The sequence below is a fragment of the Phyllostomus hastatus genome, unplaced genomic scaffold (genome assembly GCF_019186645.2).
Source record: "Phyllostomus hastatus isolate PE091 unplaced genomic scaffold, TTU_PhHast_1.1 phas_scaffold_1674, whole genome shotgun sequence".
NCBI lineage: Eukaryota > Metazoa > Chordata > Mammalia > Chiroptera > Phyllostomidae > Phyllostomus > Phyllostomus hastatus.
The window spans coordinates 27,014,531-27,040,690 of NW_025334011.1; the positions used below are offsets into that span (position 1 = coordinate 27,014,531).

Consider the following 26,160-nt stretch of genomic DNA (forward strand, 5'->3'; position numbering starts at 1 on the left):
CTGAAAATTAAACGAGGTTTCTTAGCATTGGAAACCTGGCAATTTACAGCAACAAATCAAAAAGGGGAATTAAAGATGGTCTCAATGCACGGTAGAAATGAACTGTCAGGTCAGTACCTACTGGTCTGAGGTCTTATTCAAATCATTCTATATGCTTTAAAGGATCACTTAGCATCAGAAAAAGAGGCATCTTCTTTTCAGCCTTATCTCAGTCAGAAGTGAGTCCAAAGACCCAGTATGACCCAGTCCTTAAAAAAGGGCTGTTCACACTCTGAATCCCACAGCACATGACAACCATGGGTGTCCAACCTGCAGATCACAGGCTGCATGCGGCCCAGGGTAGCTATGAATATGGCCCAACACAATCGTTAAGTTTACTTAAAACTTTTTTTTTGCTCATCAGTTTTTGTTAGTGTTTGTGTATTTAATGTGCGGCCCAGAGAAGCCAAAAGGGTGGACACCCTCCCTTTTCAATTATGTGAACTACAAATTCCCTTTTGTTTGTGCATATGCAAATGTGAGGTGGGTTTCCGTCTTTTGCATCCCTACATAATATACTGCTTTACTTATTTTAAAATGCATAGTTCAGCGCTGCAGGTGGGATTGTAAAATGGGGCAGCCACTTTGGAACACAGCCTGGCAGTTCCACGAAGTGCTAAACACAGCTGGTTATCAGGTGAGTCCCAGCGTGACTCAACAACTCTACTCCTAAGAGCTGAAAGTGAATGTTCACACGGAATCTCGTACAATGTTTACAGAAGCACTATTCGTAATACCCCCAAAGGAGAAACAATCGAATGTCCACCAACTAGTAAATGGATTTTTCGAAGTGTGGTTTATCATACAATGGAACGCTGTTCAGCAACAAAAAGGACAAGTACTGAACCATGCCACAACATGGATAAGCCTTGTAAACATTATGCTCCATGAAAACGAGTTGTAAAAAAATCACATATTGTATGATTCTGTTTATATGAAATGTCCAAAACTGGCAAATCCTTAAGATAGACATAAAGATGAGTGGCTGGCAGGGGCTGAGAAACTAGGAAGAACAGGAGTGACAGTGGGTACAGGCTTTCTTTGGGGGGTGATGAAATCTTCTAAAATTAGTGGTGATGGTTGCACTACTCTGTAGATATACTAAATAAAAACCACTGAAATTATAAACTTTAAATGAGTGATAGTATGTGGTATATGAATGATATCTCAATAAAGCTGCTATTATATGTAGTTTGACTTTTTAAAATGTAATTATATTTATAGTTCAACGTTACTACTAAAAATATAAATTTAGAGTATATGAAGAATTTCCTCTAATTATGATTCTCAATTGTCTTATATAAAACTTTGTAATAACATTCTTTTAATGAAGACTAAAAAAATCAAGGAAATATTAAAAAGAAAATAAAAATAAGAACAAATTTACATAGTTTTGATACTTTATGAGACATAATTAGTTTTTAAAAATTTAGCTAAACAACTATACAGTAATATTTAAATAAATCCATTTGACTTATACAAAAGACACACCCTAACACAGTAGAGTCTCATAATGCCTTGGGAAACACCAATTTGATGCTTTAGGATTTTAATGTTAATAAATTTTCAAACTCAAGCAAGTTTGGAAATGTCTTCATATTGAATTCCTTCAACTCTGCGTCCTTTTAAAGGACCCTGCGAATGAAAGAAATTGAAAAGGTTAAAAACGCACATGTACTTAAGACAGGAAAAGGAACTACACTTAGAAATACAAATTGGGTAGCTAACATTTCTGTATGTCTATGAACTTCAACAACTTTCAGTGCCATTCTCATTAGGAACTACCATAATTTTCTTCAAAGACATTTGAAAGCAGTTATCACTCGATGCTGTGGCACGACCTGCTAGCTGTTCGGTGTCTGCTGTGCCTCCCAGACAGTGAGATGCCCTAGCTCCCTGAGCAGTAGGTGTGGCCATGAGGTGGAGCTCCAGCCCATGGAAGTGAACAGAGGTGAACAGAAGTGAACAAAAGTGGTGCGAGCGTTTCCAGGCCAGACCGTGCTATCTTCCACTCACAATCCAACGCTCTCCTTGGTCTGCATGAAGCAAACACAACTGTAAAAAGCCACTTACTAAAGGTGGTAAAGCCACAGGGGCCTTTTTTCAGAAGGGCTGCAGGCTCACAAATCCCTTTACCCTTTGGAAAAGAGCTGTTCCCTGATCAAGAACACCCATTTTGGACTTTTGGAATGAGAAGTTAACTTCTACTACATTTGTACCATTATCAATTTGAAAGTTTTTCTTTTTTATATAGCAAATAACATTATTTTAAGCAATATAGATACTCAAACATGTCTGTCTAGTTTAGCTATAAAAGTTAGCTCTTCTTTATTATAGAAAATAAGTCCAACTTTAAATATATTTTCATCTTCTCTTCATATCCAACCAAAAGGGGAAGGGAAAACTAGATAATGAAAGTACTTGTCATAAAAACTGACACAACCTGAGACAATGGAGGCTGTGAATACAGGCTCTGGACCCAAGTTTAAATACCATCCTCAACCTGTGAGTAAACCATGTATTTTTGGATTGCTGGAAAATATAAATGAGTACATACATACCAAATACTTAGAATACGTGGAACATAATATGAGTATGAGCTCAATAATTTTCAACTCACTATTAAATCTTTTGGTTAAAATATAACAGTAGGTTCTCTCCTTGCGAAATATAAAATGATGGTGCGGATGATAATGACTCCAACCCTGAACTGAGATTTTAGTATTTTTTACTCTTACTCATGCTTTCCATTTAAAATGCTTTATAAAATGCCATTCTTTTAATATACAATAATGATTGCATTTAAAGGAAATGAGTTCCTATATAATGGATGACCCAGGTTGAGTCTTTTTTTCTTCCAATTTTATTTTAATCATTGTTCAAATACAGTTTTCTGTCCTTTATTCCCATCCCAGCTCAGCCACCCCTCCCTCCCCACCTCCCACCCATTTCCACCCACCCCTAGTTTTTGTCCATGTGTCTTTATACTTGTTTCTGCAAACCCTTCCCATTCTCCCTTGAAATTCCCTCCCTTCTCCCCTCTGGTCTCTGTCAGTCTGTACTCTATTTCAGTGCTTTTGACTATATTTTGCTTGTTTGTTTGTTTTGTTGTTTAGGTTCCTGTTAAAGGTGAGATCATATGGTATTTGTCTTTCACTGCCTGGCTTATTTCACTTAGCATAATGCTTTCCAGCTGCATCCATGCTGTTGCGAAGGGAAGGAGCTATTATCAAATTTAAAGGTCAATGATCAATTACACTTTTATGATAAGAACTAGAAAGTTGGGGACTAAAAATAAGTCAGATATTTGGGTTAATTAGGTAAGTAGTTAAAAGACTGAGGTTGTTTCTGAACACTTTGTTAGCTATTTAAAAATCATAATATGTAAGAATAATAAATGTTTCAAATATACTGATAATAAATTGAAGATTGCAGAAATGGTAAAAATAGCAGGAATCATCTGAAATGTTCACGTGTTTCATGCCAGTGACATGAGAAAGCATGGGCACACAGAGAGACACATGCAAACACAGATTTTTTTTTTTTCTGAGGGCAGGCAGGCCACAAAAGAAAAAAAAAACAAAAAAATTAGCAGGTGGGTTTCCTCTTCCAAAAGTAAGTACTGCTTTGCAATTAACCAGAAAGGCTTTTTATGAGGAGTTCCTCATAGGTTTTATTTCAGGACACGTCTGTATGCAACTAAAGCATGCGAAAGGAAGGTGAGACTAGGGTTTCGGTGCAGGAGAGAAGAAAGTAGTTCTTAAAAGTTATACAAACTGTAAACCAAAGATTATCTGGATGGAACCTAGAACACCCTTGACAGTAATTAGTTGTTTTGTATTCCCCTAAGATGAAAACGTGAAGCACAACCTAAATTGGATGGTATTATGAAATTAAAAAGTGGAGGAGGATCAAGCAGCTACAGAAAAACAAGATTTTCCAGAACCATATATTGATGGAGTCAGAGAGAAAAACTTAACTGACTTAAAAATAAACCCTCAATCTGTTCATTCAGTCAGCTTGATAAATTCCTTAATGACAGATGATACTACCTTTCCCTTTCCCCCTCTAGTTTAACATAGTGACAGTTTCTAGGTCAGTATTGTCCAGGACAAGAAAAAAAATGCTTCACCTACTTAAAATGTGATTCCTCTCAAATAAAGAGATGCTATTTTCAGAAAACCTTCATGAAACACATATTCTCTAACCAACCCACAAGTGGGTTTAGGGGCCTAGAGTTCCTTAATACAACAAGTACATAAAATTTGGCAGTTACGTACAATTTTTTGGAGAGAGTTCAAAACTTCCATCAGACTCTCCAAGGCGTCTATTATTCCCCCCAAATATTCACACTTGCTGAACTGGAGACAAAAATGTCTTTCATTTAGAGGTAAAGATACATAACACATAGTTCAGATTCTAAAGAGTATAGGCAGTTAGGACAAAGCATGTTTCAGATCCTTCCTTCTTCAGAGGTCTTAAGTCTCCCTTACCCTCATGCACAAATCCATATATTACTGAAATATCAATTCTAAATCAACAAGCAATTTTTATACGTCAGATTTCTTTAAGTTAATTATTTTATTGATCTTTGCTACCTTACGTCCTTTACAAAAGAAAGGACAATTTTAAAAATTGATCTCTGTGGCCTTTTCCCTGTTAATTATGACTATACATTCCCCACTAATTATACCACACCAAAATGAGTTTTGTATTAGATGTGAGAGAAAAAAGTCAGAATATGAAAACTGTATGTGTTGTAGACAGTTTTACAAAATGTAAAGACTGAAAAAGAGCAGACCAAAATATTAATAGGCATTATCATTTGTCTGGGAGATTATGGGTAATTTAAAAAGTTATTAAGTTGTAATTTTCAGGTTTTATACGAATATTACTATTGACTGAGTATGTCCCACAAAAACTTTGTATATTGCTACCTGATGCCCAATGTGATGATACCTGGAGGTGGGGCCTTTGGGTGGTGATTAGGTCACAGAAGCTGAGTCCTCATGAATGGATTAGTGCCCTTGTAAGGGGACCCCCAAAAGTTCTCTTGTCCCTTCTACCATGTGAAGATACATAAAAAGGAAGCAGGCCCTCACCAGACACCATATCTGCCAGTGCCTTGATCTTGGACTTTTGGACCTTAGACCTGTGAGAAATACTTTTCTATTGTTTATGAGCGACCTGGTCTATGGTATTTTGTTCTAGCAGCTCGAATGGACTAAGACACATAGGCATTTCTTTTGTAATTGGAAAAGAAAATGTTTTAACAATGGTAGAGTCACTAGAGAAAGTAAGCCTACAGATTTTTCTAAATATGACAGAAGGCAAACAAAAAATCCAAACTCTAGATTAAAACAAAGACCAATCCAATGACAAAGAACCGGCACATTTTAAAAAGCACTTTGACATTTCTGTCTTTGTGTGAACACACTTACAGTTTCAATGACTATAGTAGCTGAAAAGGTCTTCTCATTGATGGATTCTAAGGTACCTTCATTTCCTCTGTAGCCTCCATTTAAAACGAGAATTCTCTTTCCTGCAATAGAGAAGAATGTAACACTGAATGCAAAGAAAATGTCCACTTTTTCCTTCTGTCACAGCAAAATACAATTACACTGAATAAATATAACAAAAACCAAAACCTTCCTCTTATAAGTTCTTAATCATTTAAGAACTCAATAATATTCTAAAATAGAGTTTAGAATACCATAATTACTATCACATTATAAGACTCCATTCACTTCTTTGTGAAAGGGGTATGGTTTTAATTTTAGATTACACGGTGTATAACGTATTTGGAAGAAATGTTCAGAGTCCAGAAGTAATCAGAGAAAAACCCGCTTACTTTAATTCTTCACTTTTTAAAACTATAAGAGAGGAAAAGTGAGAGGGGAACAATTATACTATAGAGAAAAATGAGAAAAACTGGGGGCAGGGGAAGGGTGATAAATCATTATCTTTTTTTTTCTTTTTTGTTTTTAATTTTTAAGATTTTATTTATTTATTTTTAGAGAGGGAAGGGAGGGAGATAGAGAGAGAGAAAGAGAGAGAAACATCAGTGTGCGGTTGCTGGGGGCCATGGCCTGCAACCCAGGCATGTACCCTGGCTGGGAATCGAACCTGGGACACTTTGGTTCCCAGCCCGCGCTCAATCCACTGAGCTACGCCAGCCAGGGCTATCATTCATTATCTTGATTTAAGGATGGTTTTATAAGAGTATTCACATGTTAAAAAAACTTATCAAAATGTGTACTTTAAAGAAGTCCAGTTTATTGGGAAAATTTCTAATTTATTAGATGAGTTTTTATTTTAGAGTGAAAGAATAAAGGCTCTGATAAGTAAATGTTTTACATACTAACATGATCATTGTTCCAGCAATGACATCACCATGAAGAAATTGTATCACAGGCAAAGAACCTGACCAGAGAGCATTAATACTAGACATTGTGTTAGTATCCAAATGATCAAGTTAAAGGGAACTATGTAAGAAATAGAAGATCAAAACTGTGAATGTTAAAATGGTAACAAATTCACAACTATTAAAAACTGAATCTAAAAAATAAACTAAGCAAACAAGCAGAACAGAAACAGAATCATAGATATGGAGATCATTTAGAGGGTTATCGGTTGAGAGGGGATGGGGGACAATGAGGGGAAAGATGTAGGGATTAAGAAGTACAATTGGCCCTGGCTGGTATGGCTCAGTGGATTGAGCATCAGCCTTTGAACCAAAGGGTTGCCAGTTTGATTTCCAGTCAGGGCACATGCCTTGGCTGCAGGCCAAGCCCCCAGTAGAGGGTGTTTGCGGGCAATCACACATTGTTTTTCTCTCCCTCTCTCTCCCCCTCACTTCTCCTCTGTCTAAAAATAAATAAATAAGCCCTGGCTGGTGTAGCTCAGTGGACTGAGCGTGGGCTGCGAACCAAAGCATCGCAGGTTCAATTCCTAATCAGGGCACATGCCTGGGTTGCAGGCCACGGCCCCCAGCAACCGAACATTGATGTATCTCTTTCTCCCTCCCTTCCCTCTCTAAAAATAAATAAATAAAACCTTAAAATAATAAATAAATAAACTCTTAAAAAAGAAGTACAAATTGGTAGCTACAGAATAGCCATGGGGATATAAAGTACAGTATAGAAAATAAGAGTAGCCAAAGAACTTATATGTATGACCTATGGACATGAACTAAGGTAGGGGAATGCTGGGAGTACCATGTGGAGTGGGGCAAAGGGGGAAATATCAGGATAATGGTAATAGCAGAATCAAGAAAATATATTTTTAAAAAGATACTTAAGGAAAAGAAAAAACAAAATACTGGATTTTACTTTATATTTCAGGTAGCTAAATAAATACTGAATATTAATAATAACCCTAATGTGATTGAATTTATCCAAATATGTTTGTATTTTGCTCCTGAAAAAACAAACTCCGGGAAGGGGAAATTTGTTCATGACACAAAGAGCTTTCTCAGAAGACTGGCAAATTACCACATCACCAAGTGTAGGATCAGTTATAATGGCAGCTATATATTTCTAAAAAGGAAACTCATATCTATAACTATCAAGTAATGTCAAAAAGCTATGGTTTGATGAATGGAAGCATTCACATTGATGGCATATGCATTAAATGGTCTGCACAAAGATTTACCTGGTGCTGGAATTACTGTTTCTAAATGAGTCTGGTCAAGTTTCAGCTTGTCTCCAGAATCAATCATCTTTACAACAGCTGTGTATTTGTCAATTACTTCCTGTCATGTAAAATCAATACGTTTATAATAGAAGAGATATGTGAACATAAATTTCAAAACGATAGAAATAAAATGAAATAAAATTCCATTCAAAAGAAGAGTAACTCCTTCTATAAACAACACTATTTTCTAGTAACCATTTACTATTTCTTAGTCCACGTAATCAATTTTCAACTTTTTTCATCTCATGGCACAAACACACAAAATACTAAAATTCTGTAGCACACCAAAAAATGTATTTTTTGCTGATCTTAATAGGTATAATTTTTATTCATTCACATCAGACAGCCACTGTTGTGTTGGCTGTTGTCATTTTTTATCTGACAACCTAAGGGAAAAAAAAAGTCTGTGCCCCTGACTAAACAGGTACGGCGAGTTTTAAAAATTCTTGCAGCACACCGGTTAAAAATTGCTGGTCTATGGTTCTTTGGATGCAACACAAAGCCTAGTTAAGGTTTTTATCTGAAAAGAATAAAGACTGGTTATCTTAAAATAAGACTTTAAGTCCTCGCTGGTATGGCTCAGTGGACTGGGTGCTGGCCTGTGAACCAAAGGGTCTCTGGTTCAATTCCCAGTCAGGGCACATGCCTGGGTTGTGGGCCAGGTCCCCAGTAGGGGGTGAGCAAGAGGCAACCAGAAACTGATGTTTCTCTAACTCTTTCTTCCTCCCTTCCCCTCTCTCCAAAAGTAAATAAAATCTTAAAAAAAAAAAAATAAGACTTTAAGAAATATAGTGAGAGAGATAATTCTGTCTAGCTTCAAAGACAGTGGAAGAACAATTTATGCATGTGCAGCCTGGGTGCTGAAATGAAACTATATTTAGGAAAAGCGAAAGGGAAAAAAAGAACTGGAATGTTGATTTTTCAATTTTAAAATCCTGGAGCAGTCAAAAGACAGTCTCTCAGGCAAAACACATGGAAGACCTCCTTGGAATTCTGGGAGCACAATTGTATTGCCCATCATCAATAGAAAGAGTGTATCTTACTGATTAGCAAGGTGTGCACACTGAGTTTAAGAGGTGCCAATGGGATTTCATCCATACTATTCATACACACTCCAGTAAGAAAGCAAACGGAGGTTAGGTACAAACAATGGTTGAACATGAATTATTTCTCCAATGATTATGAATTTAACTTTCCTTTCACAGGACCATCAAGACCCTTAGGTGCTTTCTGCTACTAGGACTTGATTTGTAAGGAACACCAAATGGCCTTCCTCAATCACCCACCAGCTCCTTTCACAAATTCCATCATAACTTCAGCTCTTACCTTAACAATGCCCTTTTTCTTATGATATTTCTCTCCAAGTTTTTTGGTTATAATTTTCACGATAATTTCCTAAAAAATTACAATAAAAAATAAAGATAAAAGGAAATATATAAATTACCTTTTCTGTTTTACTTCTTCATTTTAAGTGTTCACCAAAAATCACTGTAAAATGCGAATGCTCTGCTAAATAAGAAAATCTGGAGTTCTAAGCCTTCCCAACAATGGTGCTTCCTTAGTAGTCTCTCATTCCTTCTTTCTCTTCTTATTCAACACAGTTACCAAGAGGAAAAAATATCTATCTAATGACTGATTTCCATAGTAAAGGTTTCTTGAAGTCTAGGACTTTTATCTATAAATCTTAACTCTATTACTTCACGTCTTCCATAAAGAGTTTTTTTCTTCCTATCCATTTAAGGAAGTGAAGAGTGTTGAGGACATTTTCTGTTTGTGTTCACTGCAGAGAGGAGTACAGATGGCAAGAGACTCACTGGGAATTGTCAGGACACGACACTCTCCACAGTGTGCTTTTCTCATTATGTTGCTCTGAGTTACTGGTATAGACGAGATTCCTCCAGATTAAGTACCCTTCTGTTGAGTAACTATTTTCAAATATGAGGGAAATCTGGGCTTATTTTATATTAACACATTTTGATTTTGCTTCTTTAATTGTTGTTTTCCTGATTTGGATTAGCTGCGCTAATGGTTGATAGTGGAAATTAAATCACCTAACTTATTGCTATATATTCACTATAGTAATTCTACATTTGCTACTTCAAGTAATTATAACAGAGGTACCATATGGTCACAAGTACTTCATTAAACTGTGCTAACAATTGTATGAACACAAATTCAGTGAGGACTTTGGGAGAGGGTGTTTAATAGAAGGTAGACACGTTTAAGAGAAGACTTGAAGGGTCTTATTCTTAAGTCTCTGTTTTACTAAGACTCTCAAATAAAGAAAATAATACCACAGCTTCTCTGATTTAGCCAGAATATTTCTGGACTAAATCTCTCAAAGGCCCTCATTTAGAGACAGCTCATTACATCATTGGACTTACTGACATCTGCTCACAACAAATCTGTTCAAAACCTTTCTTTTCTGAATTTAAAAAATGAAGCTCTCTGATCGCTCTCTGTGGACTGCTGGCTATGTAATAAATAAAGCAAACAAACTGCCTATTTCAAAATAAGAAACATACTGAGTCATCAGAGCATTGATGGTTAATTCTCACTTTAAGGTAACACTCTATGAGAGGAACTACGTAGAAAAGCAGAATAATTTACAATATGAGAAAATTATCAACAGAAAGTAATATTTAATTGAATGTTTTGTTAACAGGAAGAGAATTTTTAGACTACGTAAAATTTGGAATGTTTTGCCTTTCTTCTTGCTGCTTTTAGTTTGTTTTCTTTTTCCTTTAAACCAATGGTTCTTAGCCAAGGGTACATATAAGATTCACCTAGGAGGTTAGTGAAAATGTGCACTTCACACCAGGAGACTGGATGGCAGGAGTATTAAGCATGTGTATTTTGAAATCCCATGACCTTGCTGTTACCCTACACTGTCATCTCCAGAAGACAAGTATATGTAATAAAGTGTTCTATGTTTTTTATTATAGACACTGAGATACACACAGAAAAATATTTTTTAATCACTCCTGGTTAAGAACTAACTACTGCTGTAATCAAAATTGTTGATTACATTTTCAAAAACATTATACAAAACTAGTAATGTTCAAATGCTAGCTACTCTAACAGGGAAAACGAAAATAATTCATGGGTGGTCTCTCCCCTACAGGTTCCTCCTGTACTACTCTTGACCCAAAATTCTACTCAGAGATGGAGTCAGGGTGACGAAAGCTTCCGAGGAAGTACCACTTACTAGTTAAGAGTACAACCAACTGAATCAGACTGCCAGGGAAACCCAGGCTCACCACTAACTAAATGGCCTTGAGGAAAGTACTCAAATACCGTATACCCCAGTTTTCCCACCTATAAAATCAGAATAATAATAACAATTACCTTACAGGACTGACATGAGAATTAACTGAAATAATTTATTCAATTAGAAATAACTTAGGTACCCCTGAAGGTTTTATGAGAACTTTACTTCCCAGTAAGTTCAAAACAGAGCATCAATAAAATAATTTTAATATTATTTACATGTTTACAAATTGCTATAAAATTATCTTAAAATAATAAGCAATAATAAGCAACAAAATACAAAGCTTTCCTTGACCTTGTAAAATTAAAACCTGTTATTTTTTTAAAAAGTACTTAAATGGATATTCTAAGTTCAGTAGATGTAAGTTGAAAACAAGTACGTCTGCATTTACACTCTATTTAATTCTATTTCTGAAACTGTAATCTTCTGTCTTATAACAAAAATGGAAAATAATTCTGGGCTTAAATTCAAGGTGCCATAAATACATTTAGCATTAAATTCAAGGAATATTATTAGCCTAATAAACATGAAGTAACCCTCCAATACAGGTGCAAGCCCTAATTAAAGATCAAACAGGAAAAAAAAAACCTCACTGAAGTTATATCAATCTTTGCAATTTATATAAACTTAGAAATGTAGTCAATTTATACCAAATGCTATGTAAATAATTCCCCTGAAAGTACGTTCAGAAGCTGAGATGCCCCAGCGGAGTACGTACCGGCTGCAGCCAGTAGTCTGTCCGGGCAGTTCTTTTCTTCTCCTCTTCAATCTGTGGAACAGACAAGACAATCACAAAATGATCCCTTTAGAATCCTCACCTCATTTGAATAACATTCTATTTAGCAAAAGAACAACAGAAAACATATACTTCTCAGAAGATCAATGATATAATTTGCAAGCTCTGATACACAAATAAACGTTTTCACAATTAGTTTTGATTTTTAAAAACTTGGATTAAAAAAATGTCATAAAGCAAGTCAATTGACCAAGAAAATAAACACAAATAACCTCTACTTAGGCAATACTGCAAAGCCATCTGCACACCAAAGCACTGCCCCCCTCCGCCGTCCTCCCATGTGACTGTCATGAAGGAGGAACAAGCGATGTTTTCCAGTGGTAAAAACAACACTTACAGACCACTTTAGCTCAGCACAGTTAGGAACAGAGTCTGAGGGCAAAAGGAGCTTCCCTGTTTGATAAGGATAATGAAGCTTATAAATGGAGGGGAAGAAATATACAACGAAGAGAGATGTAAATAAAAGGGAGACCAAAAAAATAAAAGGCTAACTGGCCACTATGGCTTTATATCACACCTTTTTCTTTCTCAGGTGCTTAAAGCTAGAACCTTAAGTACCAACTTTCAATGGAACTGAATGATGTCATTCTTCGGTTAATCCTAAACCTCATTTTAATTCCTCCAACTTCCTAAATTCAGCACATTTTACATTCCAAGCAGGTAGATCTGGCCTTCCACTTTCCTTTGAATTCAATTTAAAAACTCCCTCTCTGCTTCTCTGTCTAACCTCAAAGGCCGCCACTCTTTCCTGTACCATGCAGCAGCCACACTGACTCTTCCTTTAGATGTCTGACCTCTAGCTCCTCCCTGCCTTCGAACAAGCTATCTCCCCACTCTTGATGCTCAGACCTCCTTAGGACTTAGCATTTTGTACGTAATTACTTTTTGGTTCACTTGTTTGGGGAATGTCTCCCTCACTAAAATGAAAGCTCCATGGCAACAAGTCCTGTTTTTATCCTTATTCTACAGACCCCTGTCCTCACACAATGCTTACCCAGCACATAACACTGACTCAGCATTTGTTGAATGATGTAATCACCATGTCTCTGACTGTACACATCTTGTGTTATACTTTTTTACTTTATAGACAGTTCCTCATTGTGTGAGAACTCAGTAACAGGGAAGACTGAACAATGATCTCCTATCCCTTCACATATGAAGAAAACGATGGGGGTACTACAGGAGATATTACAGGGGGGAAAAAAGCTGTTTCTTGTATCCATTTCTTCTTTCTCTTCACCTGTCCTTCCTCTTCTCTGTTTCCACTTATTTCATAAAATTGATGATAAGGTAAGGTCATGTGTTAGTAGGGAGAAAGGAATATTTAGGACTACATTAAGAACCTTTTGCAGAACTGCTCTAGAGTTCCAGGCAGAAAGTATGGCCTTAGATTCAGATAATTCCAAGTCCTCAATGATTCATCTCATAAACTTAGCTATCAGGTTAAATCAAATTAAAACTATGCCAGTTTCTTCCTGCTGCCAAGAAGGCGGCGAGGGGAAGTTAGACAGTAGGAGAGCACAGGTTGGCAGGGGAATCTGTGGATGACAATTTCACGGCCACAGAAGAGGAACAGAACTTCACTTCCAGCTTCCACTATAACTGAAGTCTTTCTCTTTGAACTCTACTGACCATAGTTGCATGGAGAGTTGTGAAGATCGCACTTGAGGCAGGAAACTAAACTCAGTTAGGGAGTTCTAATTCTATTCAAATAGAATTGCACCTCGGATCCTTTTCCCTGGCCTAGTATATGTACATTTTTATAATTTTACAGTAATCTAACAATGGTGAAACTATTTAAGTTTCCTTGGTTTAAACTGTATCAGTGTGTGTGCAGGGAGTTATTGAGCAAAAAAAGAAACAAAAATTTTTGTTTCTTTCATGGAACATGGAACATGTTGCATGTTCACTGAAAAACTCATGAACATGGTCAACAGTGTGGTGATTGCTGGCAGCAGGGTGTTGGAGAGAGGTGGAGGGGGATTTGGGGAATAAATGGTGAAGGAAGGAGATTGGCTTGATGTGGTAAACACACAACACAGTGTACAGATGAATCATGCACTGGAAACCTGTACATTTTTGTTAATGTCACCCCAATAAACTCAATAAAAAGAAAGAAGAGTCACCAGGAAGTTTATCAACTGTACCTCCATGATTTCATCAAGTGCAGATTTCTTTTTCTTTTCTTTTGGTTGAGCTGAGCTCCGGGAAGATTCTTTCCGTTTCACTGATGCTGCAGTCTCTATCACCTTTAGTGCACTTGGTCCCAAAGAACTGAGAAAAAGAACCATGCTTGTTAACAAAAACTATACACAGACAAAGGCTTTAGAATGTGCAGAATAAACAACATGATTCATTTATAACAGATTAGTCAAAACACTGAAGGACCCATTTGTATCCCTTACAGGACTACTGGCACCAGGAGAACATGTAACCCTTCCTGTGTTTAACTACCTCCTACCTCCTCCTCACACTTCAGTGAGTGCCAGTATAATCAGTACAGCACAGAGGTGACAGCATCGGCTTTGGTGTTAAGCAGATCAGGCTTTGAGACTACTTCTAGGACTTGGAGTCATAAGCTTTTCTAAGTGTGAGCTCCTCATCTAAATGGGGATAATAATGTGACCCAACTGGGAGCTCAAATGCAAGGATTAAACATTTGGTAGGAGTCTAGCACATTACTGCCAATTCTATTTTTTTAAAGCAAAGATCTTTTTTCTTTTTTTTTTAAAGATTTAATTTATTTTTTTTAGACAGAGGGGAACAGAGGGAGAAAGAGAGGGAAACATCAATGTGTGGCTGCCTCTCACATGCCCCCTACTGGGGACGTGGCCCACAACCCAGACAAGTGCCCTGACTGGGAATTAAATTGGTCACCCTTTAATTCACAGGCTGACGCTCAATCCACTGATCCACACCAGCCAGGGCTCAAAGCAAAGATCTTAATATACCACTTAAATACTTTTGATTGCCTCACTGTCTAGAGTTGACAGTGTAAGTTCTATTTTTTTAGTGCTCATATAAAATTGTCACCACTGATCCCAGTGGAGTAATATCTCTGGCTTACTATGTTCACTGGCCACTGTAAACAATTTGCTATTGACTGAGCTATGCCCTATGCTTCATGCCTTTGCAAATTTGTACATGCCTCTTTTATACCTTAAATAATCTCTCTCCATTTATCTACATCTGTTAAAAGTTTTTAAGATCCATTATTCATGAGGTTTCTTGAATGTTTTTTTTTGAAATGCCATAGCACTGTAAGACATACATGACACCCCCCCACCTTGTAGTGTGATTATTTAATCTGTCATCTTTACAAAAAATTAAATGTTTGTACAAAGCTACCATGGAGATAACCAAGAAAAAAAGTGTGATGATTAGAAAATACAACAGAATTATTATTGTCCATTATTTGTTCTAAATATTAAAAATTTAAAAAAATATTTAAAGGTCCCATTAGAACATTCTTTTCAGGGAAAAACAGAGGGAGGTCTGACACATACAGAGGAGGTGATATGAAGATGAAGCAAAGAGAAATTTAAAGACCCTGGTCATTAAGACAAGAGGGATGCAGCCATAAGCCAAGGAGTGCCAACAGGTACCAGAAGCAGATTCTCCCCCAGAGGCTCTGGAGGGAGCACAGCTCTGCAGACGCCTTGATTTCAGAATCCTGATCTCCAGAAACAGAAAAGATTTCCACTGTTTCGAGCCACCTAGTGTGTGGTAATTTACTAACAGAGTCATAGAAAACTAATACAAAGGTGATCAATTTGGGGACATTGGGACCAACCTTAACATTCATCTACACTTAGGAATAACAAATAATAAAGGAGAACAAAGAGAAATACAGAAGGGTCTAAAACCATATGACATGTGTTATGATATATTCAAGCCTGTCTTCCAGGTCATATCATATCAATAGCTTAAAAAGAATTTTCAAAGGTACCATATACAGAATTCAATTAACCAATATCTTCATGATACCTAATGTAGGTGTTAATTCTGAAACATTTTGATCAAAGCTATGACATCTGGTAAGCCACTGTGAAGCAGTTATACATTGCTGGCTCAGCCTGCCCACGTCCTTCAACTCTCCTAGCCACTTCAGTCATGCAAATAGGTGCTAGCCTATAAATTAACCCCTGCTCCCTGCCCCACATGAGGGCCTTAACACACAACATGTAAAACACAGCTTAAAGCTAAATTCACATATATACTGGTACCTCCCTGAACATCTCTTATATTTAGCCTTTAAACCTCAACTAAATTGACTGCATTTGCACAACACAAACAGTGAATAAATATTTGATAAAAGGATATATAACTAAAAAGGAGGATGAAAAGTGGACAGAAGTGACTACATGCTATATCAGGGTTTAGCCAACTACAGCTTGTGGGCCAAATCCAGCCTATGGCCTGTCTTTATAAATACGATTTCACTGGAACACATCACATTCATTTGAGCACTGCCTACATCTGCCTTCCCACTCTGAAAGCAGAGTTAAATGAATGGTTGTGACAAAGACATACCTATGACCCAACGATGTCTAGAATATTTACTGTGTGGCCCTTCACAGAAAAGTTTGTGGACTCCTGCCTGTACTACACTATCTAGAAGTGAAAGCAATTATTACTGAGTGCCTACTAGTGTATTTATACTACACTAGGTGACAGTGTTAAGGAGATAGGTTAATAAGTCTTTATTCTCAGAAAAATCACAACACATCAGATAAAACAAAAAATGTATACCCTAGCTAACATTTAAACTTGCTAAGGGCAATGATAGGAAAATAAGCAGTACTCCAGCAGCACAGAGGAACCACTAAGTGGGGAAGGATGCATGGAGAAGCAACAGTTTATCTATGTGAAGCCATTAAACAAAAGAAGCCTTTTTTCAAAAGACAGTCATCTCATGACAGGCAAATAAGAAAAAAACAGCTGCTAAAAGAAACCACACACACATGCACAAAAAAACCCCAACCAGCCATCAAACACAAACTAACAAAAATAGAACCAGAAAAAAAAAAACTTATTCACAATACCACAGCTTTTAAAATGTAGTCATCAACATTTCACAAAACTTCTCAAATTCTAAGATACCTGTTCATGTAGCTCACCTTGACTTGGAAGATGTTGCTGTTGAACTACATGCTCCTTTATTCAAATTAAATGTCACTAGAAGAGAAAAATTGGTATTCCATGTATTTCAGGAAAATGATAATAAAATGTATCAGATAAGATACCACAGTATATCCACATAGAAATTCATGGGCAGTCTGTCGTCATCGTTTTCCATGAGCACTCTGAATAAATGAAAGCAGGACTGCTGCTATGCAGAAGTCATGAATTCCTGTAGAATATACTGGATGGATGCTTACAGGGCTGGGAAAGATCTTCATGATCCATCTGTAGCACAGCCTTGGCCGCCTCTCCACTCCACTGCCCCAGCTCCCCTCACTAATAGAGATCCAATTTTGTTTAGGCGTACATACCTCTCACACATGGTGCAGAGGATGTTATGGGCTGAATGCTTGTGTCCCCCAAAATTCACATTTGAATTACTTGAAACCTAATGCCAAGGTGACAAGACTATAAGGTGGGACCCTTGGGAAGTGATTAGTAAGGTTCTTATGGTCTAAATAAATCAAAATCATCTCATTCGCTTCCCAGTGACTGTTCTTGAGGTAGACATGTGCTAGATTGGCCAATGACATTCAAAAAGAACTCCACTGGGGGGAGAATTATCATCTAGAAAACCTTCCTTACTCATAGGGTACTCCAGAAGGGATGTTCTCTGTCATCCTCTGGACAGTGGTTGGTCTGCAGTGATGGCTGGAAGTGCCTGCAGCGGCCATGTGTCCAGTTGCTAAGAGTATGGCATCCTGAACTACCCCACCTCTGGGACTCTCAGCATGGTAAAACACTTCCTTATTGTTAGGTCAAATTGTTACTTGCCAGTTTTGTTACTTACAGCTGAGGGCATCCCATCCAATTTGCTAGCACTGCCTTTTCATTTTATTGATGAGAACGATGCAATTCAGACAGATTACGTCTCACTAAGCATGCTGTTAACTTTTTAGCAGAACCAATATAAGAGCATTCACATTAAAAAAAGAAAAACAAGTAAAATTACCTTTTTCTTCATCATTTTCTCTGCTTAATTCTGTAAAAACAGGAGCTTCCTAAGGGGGAAGGAAAGTTTGAAGGTTTGGTTCATAGAGAATTTACTATTAGTATTCATTATTCCTAAATTAGGACTTTCTACCTGTAATGCAAGGCAGCCCTAAGATACAACTTGAAAATGATTGAGACTCTAATCAAGAAATTACATGTATTATAAATATTCTCCAATTGAAAACTATCTTACAGAATTTTTAAAAATCTTTTGTTCATTACTGTACCCCCTGTGCCTAAAGGAGTGCCTGGCCTGCAGAAGGGACCCAATAAATATTTGTTAAAATAAATGCCTTGATCTAGTTATTCTAACCCCTGAACCACCACCATGCCCTTCCTTCCCCATTTACCTGGATTCTGACCACCAATAACAAGCCTTCTCAACACATGGGTTATATCTACCTTCAAACATTTCACATCTGCCCCAGGCTGGAGCAAGCTTTGGCTCTCTGTGTTCCTACACAGTGTTTATCTCTAGTCCTGCATTAACTACAATCAGGAGAAATTATCGATTTATTTCTTCCCCATTAACTATTGCCTCTTTTTAGAGATACAAATATTGAGGTTTAGAAGATAATTACACAAGATTGTGAAGTCAGTATGTCAGGGATTGACCCAAGTTTGTCTCAACTCCAAAATCTGGGCTTTTACATTCAGCTCTGTACTTCCTCTCTTAGTTAAGGAATAATATCTACAAAACTCAATCCGATGCTTAACAAAACAAGCAATTCTGTTTCTTTATCCCTTTTTCTATCGTCTCTCTCAATCACATTGTTGCCCACCTGCTCTTTTCCTTCCAGCCCTCTTCTCACTTGCTCTTCAATAAATTTGGCAGTTTTTTCTTCATCATCAAGGTCCTGCTTCTTCTTTTTCTCTAGTTCCAGTTGCCGGCGGATAGTTTCTGGGTCCCTGTCTATATACTGAATGTACCAGCCTTTCGGTGTCTCATCCACTTTACACAAGCCTTAAAAATATTAAGCAGACACCATAAATTGGTATACAATCAAAGCTAAAGGTAAATGCAAATGTGTTCTATCTCTGCTTTATTTACTCATTCATTCAAATATACAAATTCATGCAGTACATGAATTTTCCATATTCACAGTTAATGAGATTTAGATATTTTAAGCAGAATATTTTATCTCTTTGAACACAAAAAATTACTGTTCTGAGTTTTAACTAGTAGGCTGAAGCAACATATTTAAATGAAGAAAACATAGAAAAGAAGTATTATCTTGCTTAGTAATTATTCAACTGTGTATAAGTGTTTGACATCCAATGAGTACATGATATTCTGTTAATTAAATAGAAATTAGTCCACAAAAATGGAATAAAATAACACACTTGAATAAGTACACATTAACACAAAACTTCCTTCTCTTTTCTTTTCCCCAATTTTTCATGCTATGAAGACTAAAAATGGAAAAAGAAACAATAAATTTTAAAAATCTCCTTAAGAAGAGGTAACAAGTTTCCTAAAGTGAAATGAATATGGGCGTGATGGGGGGAGGAATAGAAGAGGATTGATAATAATCCTTAATCTAAAAGAGAAGTTGCTTCAGTGATAAATCTTGGCTCTGTCCAAAGAGCAATTCTAGATATCCATACTCAACTATAATATGTAAAATCAACCCTGGAATATTATGCTTATCTCCATCAGTTTTTAAACTACCCTACTCATCTTCTTTTCCATAAATTTACACAGAAACTATAACAACTCTCCTTGCAATGGAACCACATACCAACTGTTCAAATATGTCTTATTCTTACCTTCTCTGCCCAGCCACTTGGTAAAATCAGTCAGAGTCTCCCACTGAGTGGCATTCATATGGATGTGCTCTCGGTGGCTGATATATTCATTATAAACAATGTTGTTGTGAACTCTCTTAGTGCCTAAGAACAAAATATGGAACTGTTGATCCTGAATAGGTTATAAGACTAAAAGTTACTATGTGCACAATACTTAAGATGCTTACCAAAGCGTCTCCTGAGAAGTTCTAGAAAGTCATTTCTGAATTCCCTAATAAAGAAAGGAAAGCATTAGGTAATATCTATAAATATATAGCATTACCTTCCTGAAATTTAAGCCATTGAACAGTCTGAATTTTCAAAGGATGTAGGGAACATTTACTGAATATCTGTTAATAACCTTTAAAAACTGAACAAGGAAACTATCGCAAAAGATTATAGCTTTCAAGAATTAAAGTTATGAGTCAGTTTGGAGTTGAAACTTTTTGTCTTAGCAAATTAGCCATAGCAAAAGTGACCATCATCTTTGGAGAGCATCCTTCATGGAGCCTCTTAGCACTACCAACTGTGGCACAACAACCCCATTCTACAGATGATAAAAAAAAACCAAAAAACAAAAAACAAAAACCTCTTATTCCATAGATAAACATAGGTAAATAAAACATAAATCTTCACCTAGGCTACCATCTAGCAGAGCCAATCATAACAGAAGTCAAACTGAAAAAGAGATGTAACAAAATGTCAGAGGAAGAGTTGAGGGAGATACTCAGAGGTGCCCAGAGGTGATTTTGAATATGAGAGGTGAAGCATAAATAGGACTTTTACAGGTGAGGAAGAGCCCATTTCCAGCTGGCACAGAGACAGGAAAGCTTCACACATTTGAGAAATGACAATCAAATCTGGAAAACACTGAAGGCAGATAAAAATAACTATGAGAGTGGGGGTAGAATAACAGGGAGAAGACATAGTGGGAATATGTTAGGGCTAATTTTTTAAGTACCTTGTAGGTCATGCTAAATAGGTTGGTTTTGTGCAGACAATGGACAAACATAAAATAATTTACTTAGGAGTTACTCTGTGAAAATCTGTGATTTGGGAAGATAATTCTGGTGGACAGTATATAATAATAATTCTCATAGTGTGGTCCCAGACCAATAGCATCGACATCACCTGGGCGCTCGATAGAAACGCAAAGTCTACAGCCCATCCCAGAGCTACGGAATCAGAAAGTGGGTGTTGGGGGTCTGCCATTCTGCCTTCACAAGCCCTCAGTGTGATTCTAACATACGCACTGGCTTGGGAACCACAGGCATAGAACGGGTACAGTACGGGCAGGAGCTGCAGGTTGGGAGACGAGTAAGAAAGTCACTGAAATTTTTTAGGTGGAGACACTGAGGATGATTACTGGGCTGTGAAAATGGAAAAGGCATAATTCTAAAGGACACTGTAGAGAATCCACCTGAGCGAATTCCCAGAGGACTCCGAGGTTTACAGTTTAGCAGTCTGCGTAGGGAGTTATCAGCCAGCACAGGAAACCAGAAGGTGTGGTGGGGAGAATTCTAACTTCAGCTTTAGAAATACTGACTTTGAGACAGCCTTCAGAAATATAGATTAGAACTGCCCAGAAAACAAAAACAAACAAACAAACAAAAACCCCTGTAACCAAGACAGATGTTAGGAATGAACATCCAGACTTCAGAGTTTATGTTTATTCAAACATAAAGGTAACAGAAGAATAATTAACTCATGAAGACTGTGTGAAGTGGGATGCAAAGAAGCCCAGCAGGCACCCCGAAGGCCTTCCTACATTTGAGGAACTAGAAGAGAAAGAGGAGTTAATGAAGGAAGTGAGCACAGAGAGTAGTAGGGAAGAAACCAGGGAAATGTAAATCAGAGAGGTGTTTTAATTGTAAGTTAAGACCATTATCTACTGAGGAGAGATCAAGGAAGAGGAAGATGGAAAAAGGCATGAATGACTCTTCGGGGCCTGACAGAGGTGCAAGGCAGCTACACTGGACAGAGTGAATGGGGGTAGCAAGGAAAACACAGAGGGTAGGGGGCTCTTGCCAGAATGGTAATTCCCAAAGTGTGCCATTTGTACCCTGGTGGTATTCATGATGATCCTAAGATCAAAACTCCTAGAACTTTAAATAGCAAGAGACAGATTGAAGCAAGACTAAATACTATTAATGATTAACAGCTAATATTAAGTCTTCTAAACAGTTTAAAAGTATTAACTCATATAACCTCAGATAAACCCTATGAAGGAAAGACAATACTTGGAAGAGGGTACTGTTTTTAGTAAAGATGAGAGGAAAGCCCAGAAAAACCTAAGTAATTCACCGAGTCAGATAGCTCACAAGTTGAGAAGCCCAGATTTGAAGGATTTAAAGTCAGGCAGTCTGACTCCAGAGCTGTGCTCTTAGCCACACCTGTTTTAGAGAAGATAGTTTTGTTTGTTTGAAGTGAAAGAAAAGAAAAGCTGAATCTTGAGAAACATTTTTTTAACAATTTCATATTATAATAAATTGTCCAAGGAAGATAGGAACTGAGTACAAAGACAACATAGCTATCATGTTGTATGTTAAGGAATAAACAGAACCTCCAATATATAAAATATTAAGCATCTATTAAATGTCCGACTGAGTAAAGCTTATGATGTAAGAATGTCTTTTAGTTACTTACTCTGAAAAATAATCCATAAACTGCTGAGGATTTTCTGAAGCCAGCAATAGTTGCCTCTGATGAGATTCGGACATACAATGACACTTAAAGCCATTCTACAAAAAATGTAAAGAAAGTAGTTAAATTCTGATCTAGGTCATCACAATGGGGCCTAAGCAGAAGCATTTAATTAAACTCTAAAAAAGATGTACTTTGATGGTAAACTGTAAAAATTAATAAAATCACTAGCCATAAGCACCCTATTTTTATTTTTACTATTTTTTATTAAGTTGAATTTTGTAACCATCCTAATCAAAGAATAACTGTAGGTATTAGAAAAATAGTGTGTTAGAAAACAGACATGAGTAAGAAACATTATTGTGCACAGTAACATAAGAATGATTTCAGGGTTTGTTCGTGTTTTTTTGACTCAACAAACTTCTGCGGAGCACCTACTTCACACAGTGTTATACAAGCACTTCAAAGAATATAATGAAATAAAATGGGTCATTAATTTCCATTAAGGATACTATTTTTTCACCCACTTTCCTCTACTTTAGCTATTATCCAAAATACATTGTTACATATTACATAAACCTAGTGTAAATGCCCTAAAGCTGTATCTTATCAGATGATTATAAAAGCACAGAAATTTTGACTTTGTATCTGTTCAACGTAGCATTTGAATCTGATTCTTCACTAGTAATAGAAATGAAAAAATGTGCCTCTCCTTCTGTACCCATCTCAGTCATTAGCACTATACCACACACCCAATCACCCAAGCCAGGATCAAGGCTGGCATCCTAGTGTCTTTCTCCTTCATCCTGCACTCCATTTATTACTGAGCCTACTCAGCTTTCTAAATCAGTATCTCTTATCCAGTCTCTCTGCTCAATCCCATGGCCACTATCCTGATTTCATCTGTCTTGATTAGGGTAGTTTCCTTATCTTTGGTCATCCAAAGACCACCTATATAATTCTTGCTCATCTGTGTGCTACCCATGCATTACTCTTACTTAAATGTATCTTAAAAAGAAACTTGGTGTCATAAATGAAAAACCAGTCCCATTTTTCAAAAATTAAAAGTAAGTCAATAAAATGAAAGCAAAATAATGTTATTAAACCCTAGAAATACAAGGGAGTAGATGAGCAGGAGTGGAATACTCTGGACCTGACATTACTCCCCTTCAATCTTCCAACGTTGAGAGACAGAAACCAGAGGCAGAACTTTTGGGGTCAACTTCTCCTCCTCCAGGCTGTCCTCTCAGGTAGGGAAGGGAAATAAATAGATCTGGAGGCAAACAGGCCAGAACCACCACAAATGCCTTAAAGGAAAGAATTAAGTACTTATCTTCCCTTCCTATTGGAACTGTATTTGAGGATAACATTTGACTGATGAGAAAAAGCTCATTTTTACAAATGAATAGCAGCCAATAACAAATCTATTGTAGAAAAAATTTAAAAAGTAACCCCTCTGCAACTCCTAATGAAATAAGTGACTCAGGTGTAGATGCTAAACCACACAGGAGAAAGGCAATGGAAAACTAGGTATATGGTCATGATTCCAAAGTATCATCCTACCAGTTACTTGCTCTTGCAAGATAGAAAATATTACTTTCTAACATCCTTTTTACTTAATCATATGGGTTTCCTTACTTGATGCAATATGAAATACACTCAATCACCTATGAAGTATTCATCCCCAAAATATTTAACCTGAACTTAATCAAGTCTTTAGAAGTAAAAAAACTACACAAGTTAGAGAAAGAAGGCAAAAGACAATGACAAGGAAACAATTTAACATATACAGAGTAGGAATGCTCTGATAATGGTCTGACCTCGTCTCTCCAAGTAAATGGCAAGAGTGGAAGAGAAGGGAGGAGGAAGTGGGTCCTATTGTAAATTTACAATTTAGAGGCAATTAAAAGTCCTAATAATGTGAAGAACAGAGACTTTTATGGCAGTGAAACTACTAGTCTACACAATACTACAACAGTGGATACATGTCATTATACATTTGCCCAAATTCACAGATTGTCCAAAACCAAGAGTGAACCCTAATGTAAAGTATGGATTTTGGTGATAATGACATGTCATTATAAAACTTTTCAAAAAATAAAGTTTATTTTTTAACAAGTCCTAATAACCAAATCCAATTCATAGGTTTTGATTGGATCTTGGTTTTTTTAAAAAATTGTTTAAAAAGCATTTGGCAGAACTAAGGAAATGTGAGTATGGTGTATCAGATGAAATAAAGAATTTTTATTAATTTTGTTATGTGTGACGGCGTATCTTTTGGCTCCGCAGAAAAATATCCGGATATTTTAGAAGTGCATATTTAAGTATTTAAAGGTGAAATATCCCTAAGTTTGTGATTTACTTTAAAATATTTAAGAAACAAGTAAATATGACAGAATACTGAAATGTTAAATCTGGGTAATGGATATATGGATGTTTAATGTACCAGTCTCTAGTTTCCTGTGTGAGATTTCCACCTTGACTTAAACAGCAAGAACTAAAGAAAAACGAAAACGAGTAACAGTATCAATGTTATTCAATGTTGAGTCCCACCTAAAATATCTCATCTCACATGCACAAACAATGGATTAGATTATTCCTACTGCCCAACGTTCATCCATCCTTCCCTGATTCAATCTCCAAAGAAAAATATCACGTCACTAGCCTGCTCTCAATTCTTCAAGGCGATTCATCCCTCATTAATGCAAAAAAGTGTAAACTCCACAGCAGGAAACATAAAACTTTTCAAAAACTACCCAAAGACCTCCTGAGGTCTTTACACATATTGCACTCATTTACAATGCACAACAATCTTACAAGTAGGTATAGTTATTGTTCCCATTTCACAGGTAAGTAAACAGACAGAGAGAATGTAACTAACCCAAGACCACACAGCAGCAAGTAGTGTGGTTAAGTTTCATAATTCTCAGTCTGACGCGAGTCCACATCTTAACCACAATAATATCCTGGCTCTAGCACATCGTAGCTGCTCCATAAATTGTTGTTAAATGAGTGGCGTCCAATAACTTACTTCTTCTTTTTCATCTGACCCTGAAATGAGGTGTGAATCCTTATCATATCTTTCTCTTAAGAGTCACGTCGTCAAAGGTGATTGTTATTGCCCAGGAGCCTAGCATTTAATTATTCAAATCTCCGTTTTCCGACACCTTGAGTGGAATCATTTCGAGCTGCAAAACCTTTTCTTATTTCCCATTTCTTTGGGGGGGTCAACTGGGAGAAAAGAAGTGTCAAAGGCCAATGATTTCCCACTAGGACGGGGGCTGCAGGGAAGGATGTCCATACGGTGTTGACTAGTTGACTCGCCCAGTACAGACCCGTGATTAGGGACCTGAGATCCACGCCTTCACGGTCATCATCAGGGACTAGAGCCCGGATTTCCAGCCGGACTTAGCCAAGGAAGAGGACTGGGCTTGGGGCTATCCCCCAGGTTAGCTCACCTCGTCCCGGCACTGCTTCTGGCACATCTGGCAATACCAGCGCAGCTTCTGAAGCCCCTTGGATTTGATCCTGTTGGCGATAGCCTTAGGAGTAAGGAAATCCGACTTCCCCATTGCGACCACCGGAGAGCTAAGACCTCGGAGCCCACCGTACTGTCAGCCGGAAACGGAACCGGACTGACCGGTGGGCGGAACAAATACCAGCTAGGAGCCGGAAAAAGGTGGGGCCTTGGTAGGCTGGGCCTCCAACGCTCGCGAGGTTTACGTCCGTTTGGCTTCAGGAAGCGAGGCTG

General features: G+C 37.2%; 1 protein-coding gene across 2 annotated transcripts; it reads right to left on the reverse strand.

The window, feature by feature from the left end:
- Positions 1–1,571: 1,571 nt before the first annotated feature.
- On the reverse strand, positions 1,572–26,073 carry KIN (Kin17 DNA and RNA binding protein). 2 transcript variants are annotated; one of them, XM_045857731.1, is made up of 14 exons: positions 25,868–26,073; positions 22,413–22,507; positions 19,955–19,998; positions 19,749–19,871; positions 18,761–18,942; positions 17,938–17,986; positions 16,922–16,979; positions 13,949–14,075; positions 11,724–11,774; positions 9,061–9,129; positions 7,693–7,792; positions 5,481–5,581; positions 4,320–4,400; positions 1,572–1,674 (listed from the first exon to the last, which is right to left on the reverse strand). In XM_045857731.1, the coding sequence occupies exons 1-14, from the start codon at positions 25,979–25,981 to the stop codon at positions 1,612–1,614; spliced, it is 1,257 nt and encodes a 418-aa protein (XP_045713687.1). In that variant the 5' UTR covers positions 25,982–26,073; the 3' UTR covers positions 1,572–1,611. The 2 variants fall into 2 exon arrangements, with proteins under 2 accessions (XP_045713687.1, XP_045713688.1); XM_045857732.1 differs by lacking the exon at positions 4,320–4,400 and having other exon boundaries at positions 25,868–26,070.
- Between the last annotated feature and the right edge of the window lie 87 nt (positions 26,074–26,160).

Bases quoted from the DNA above. Each gene is read 5' to 3' on its own strand.
- KIN (XM_045857731.1), bottom strand. From the start codon at position 25,981: ATGGGGAAGTCGGATTTCCTTACTCCTAAGGCTATCGCCAACAGGATC. The intron at 14,076-16,921 runs GTGAGCTACATG...TCTTTTTCTCAG, and splicing joins GCAACATCTTCCAAGTCAAG to TTCTTTGGGACCAAGTGCAC. The intron at 4,401-5,480 runs GTAAGTGTGTTC...TTTTGTCTCCAG, and splicing joins CTACTATAGTCATTGAAACT to TTCAGCAAGTGTGAATATTT.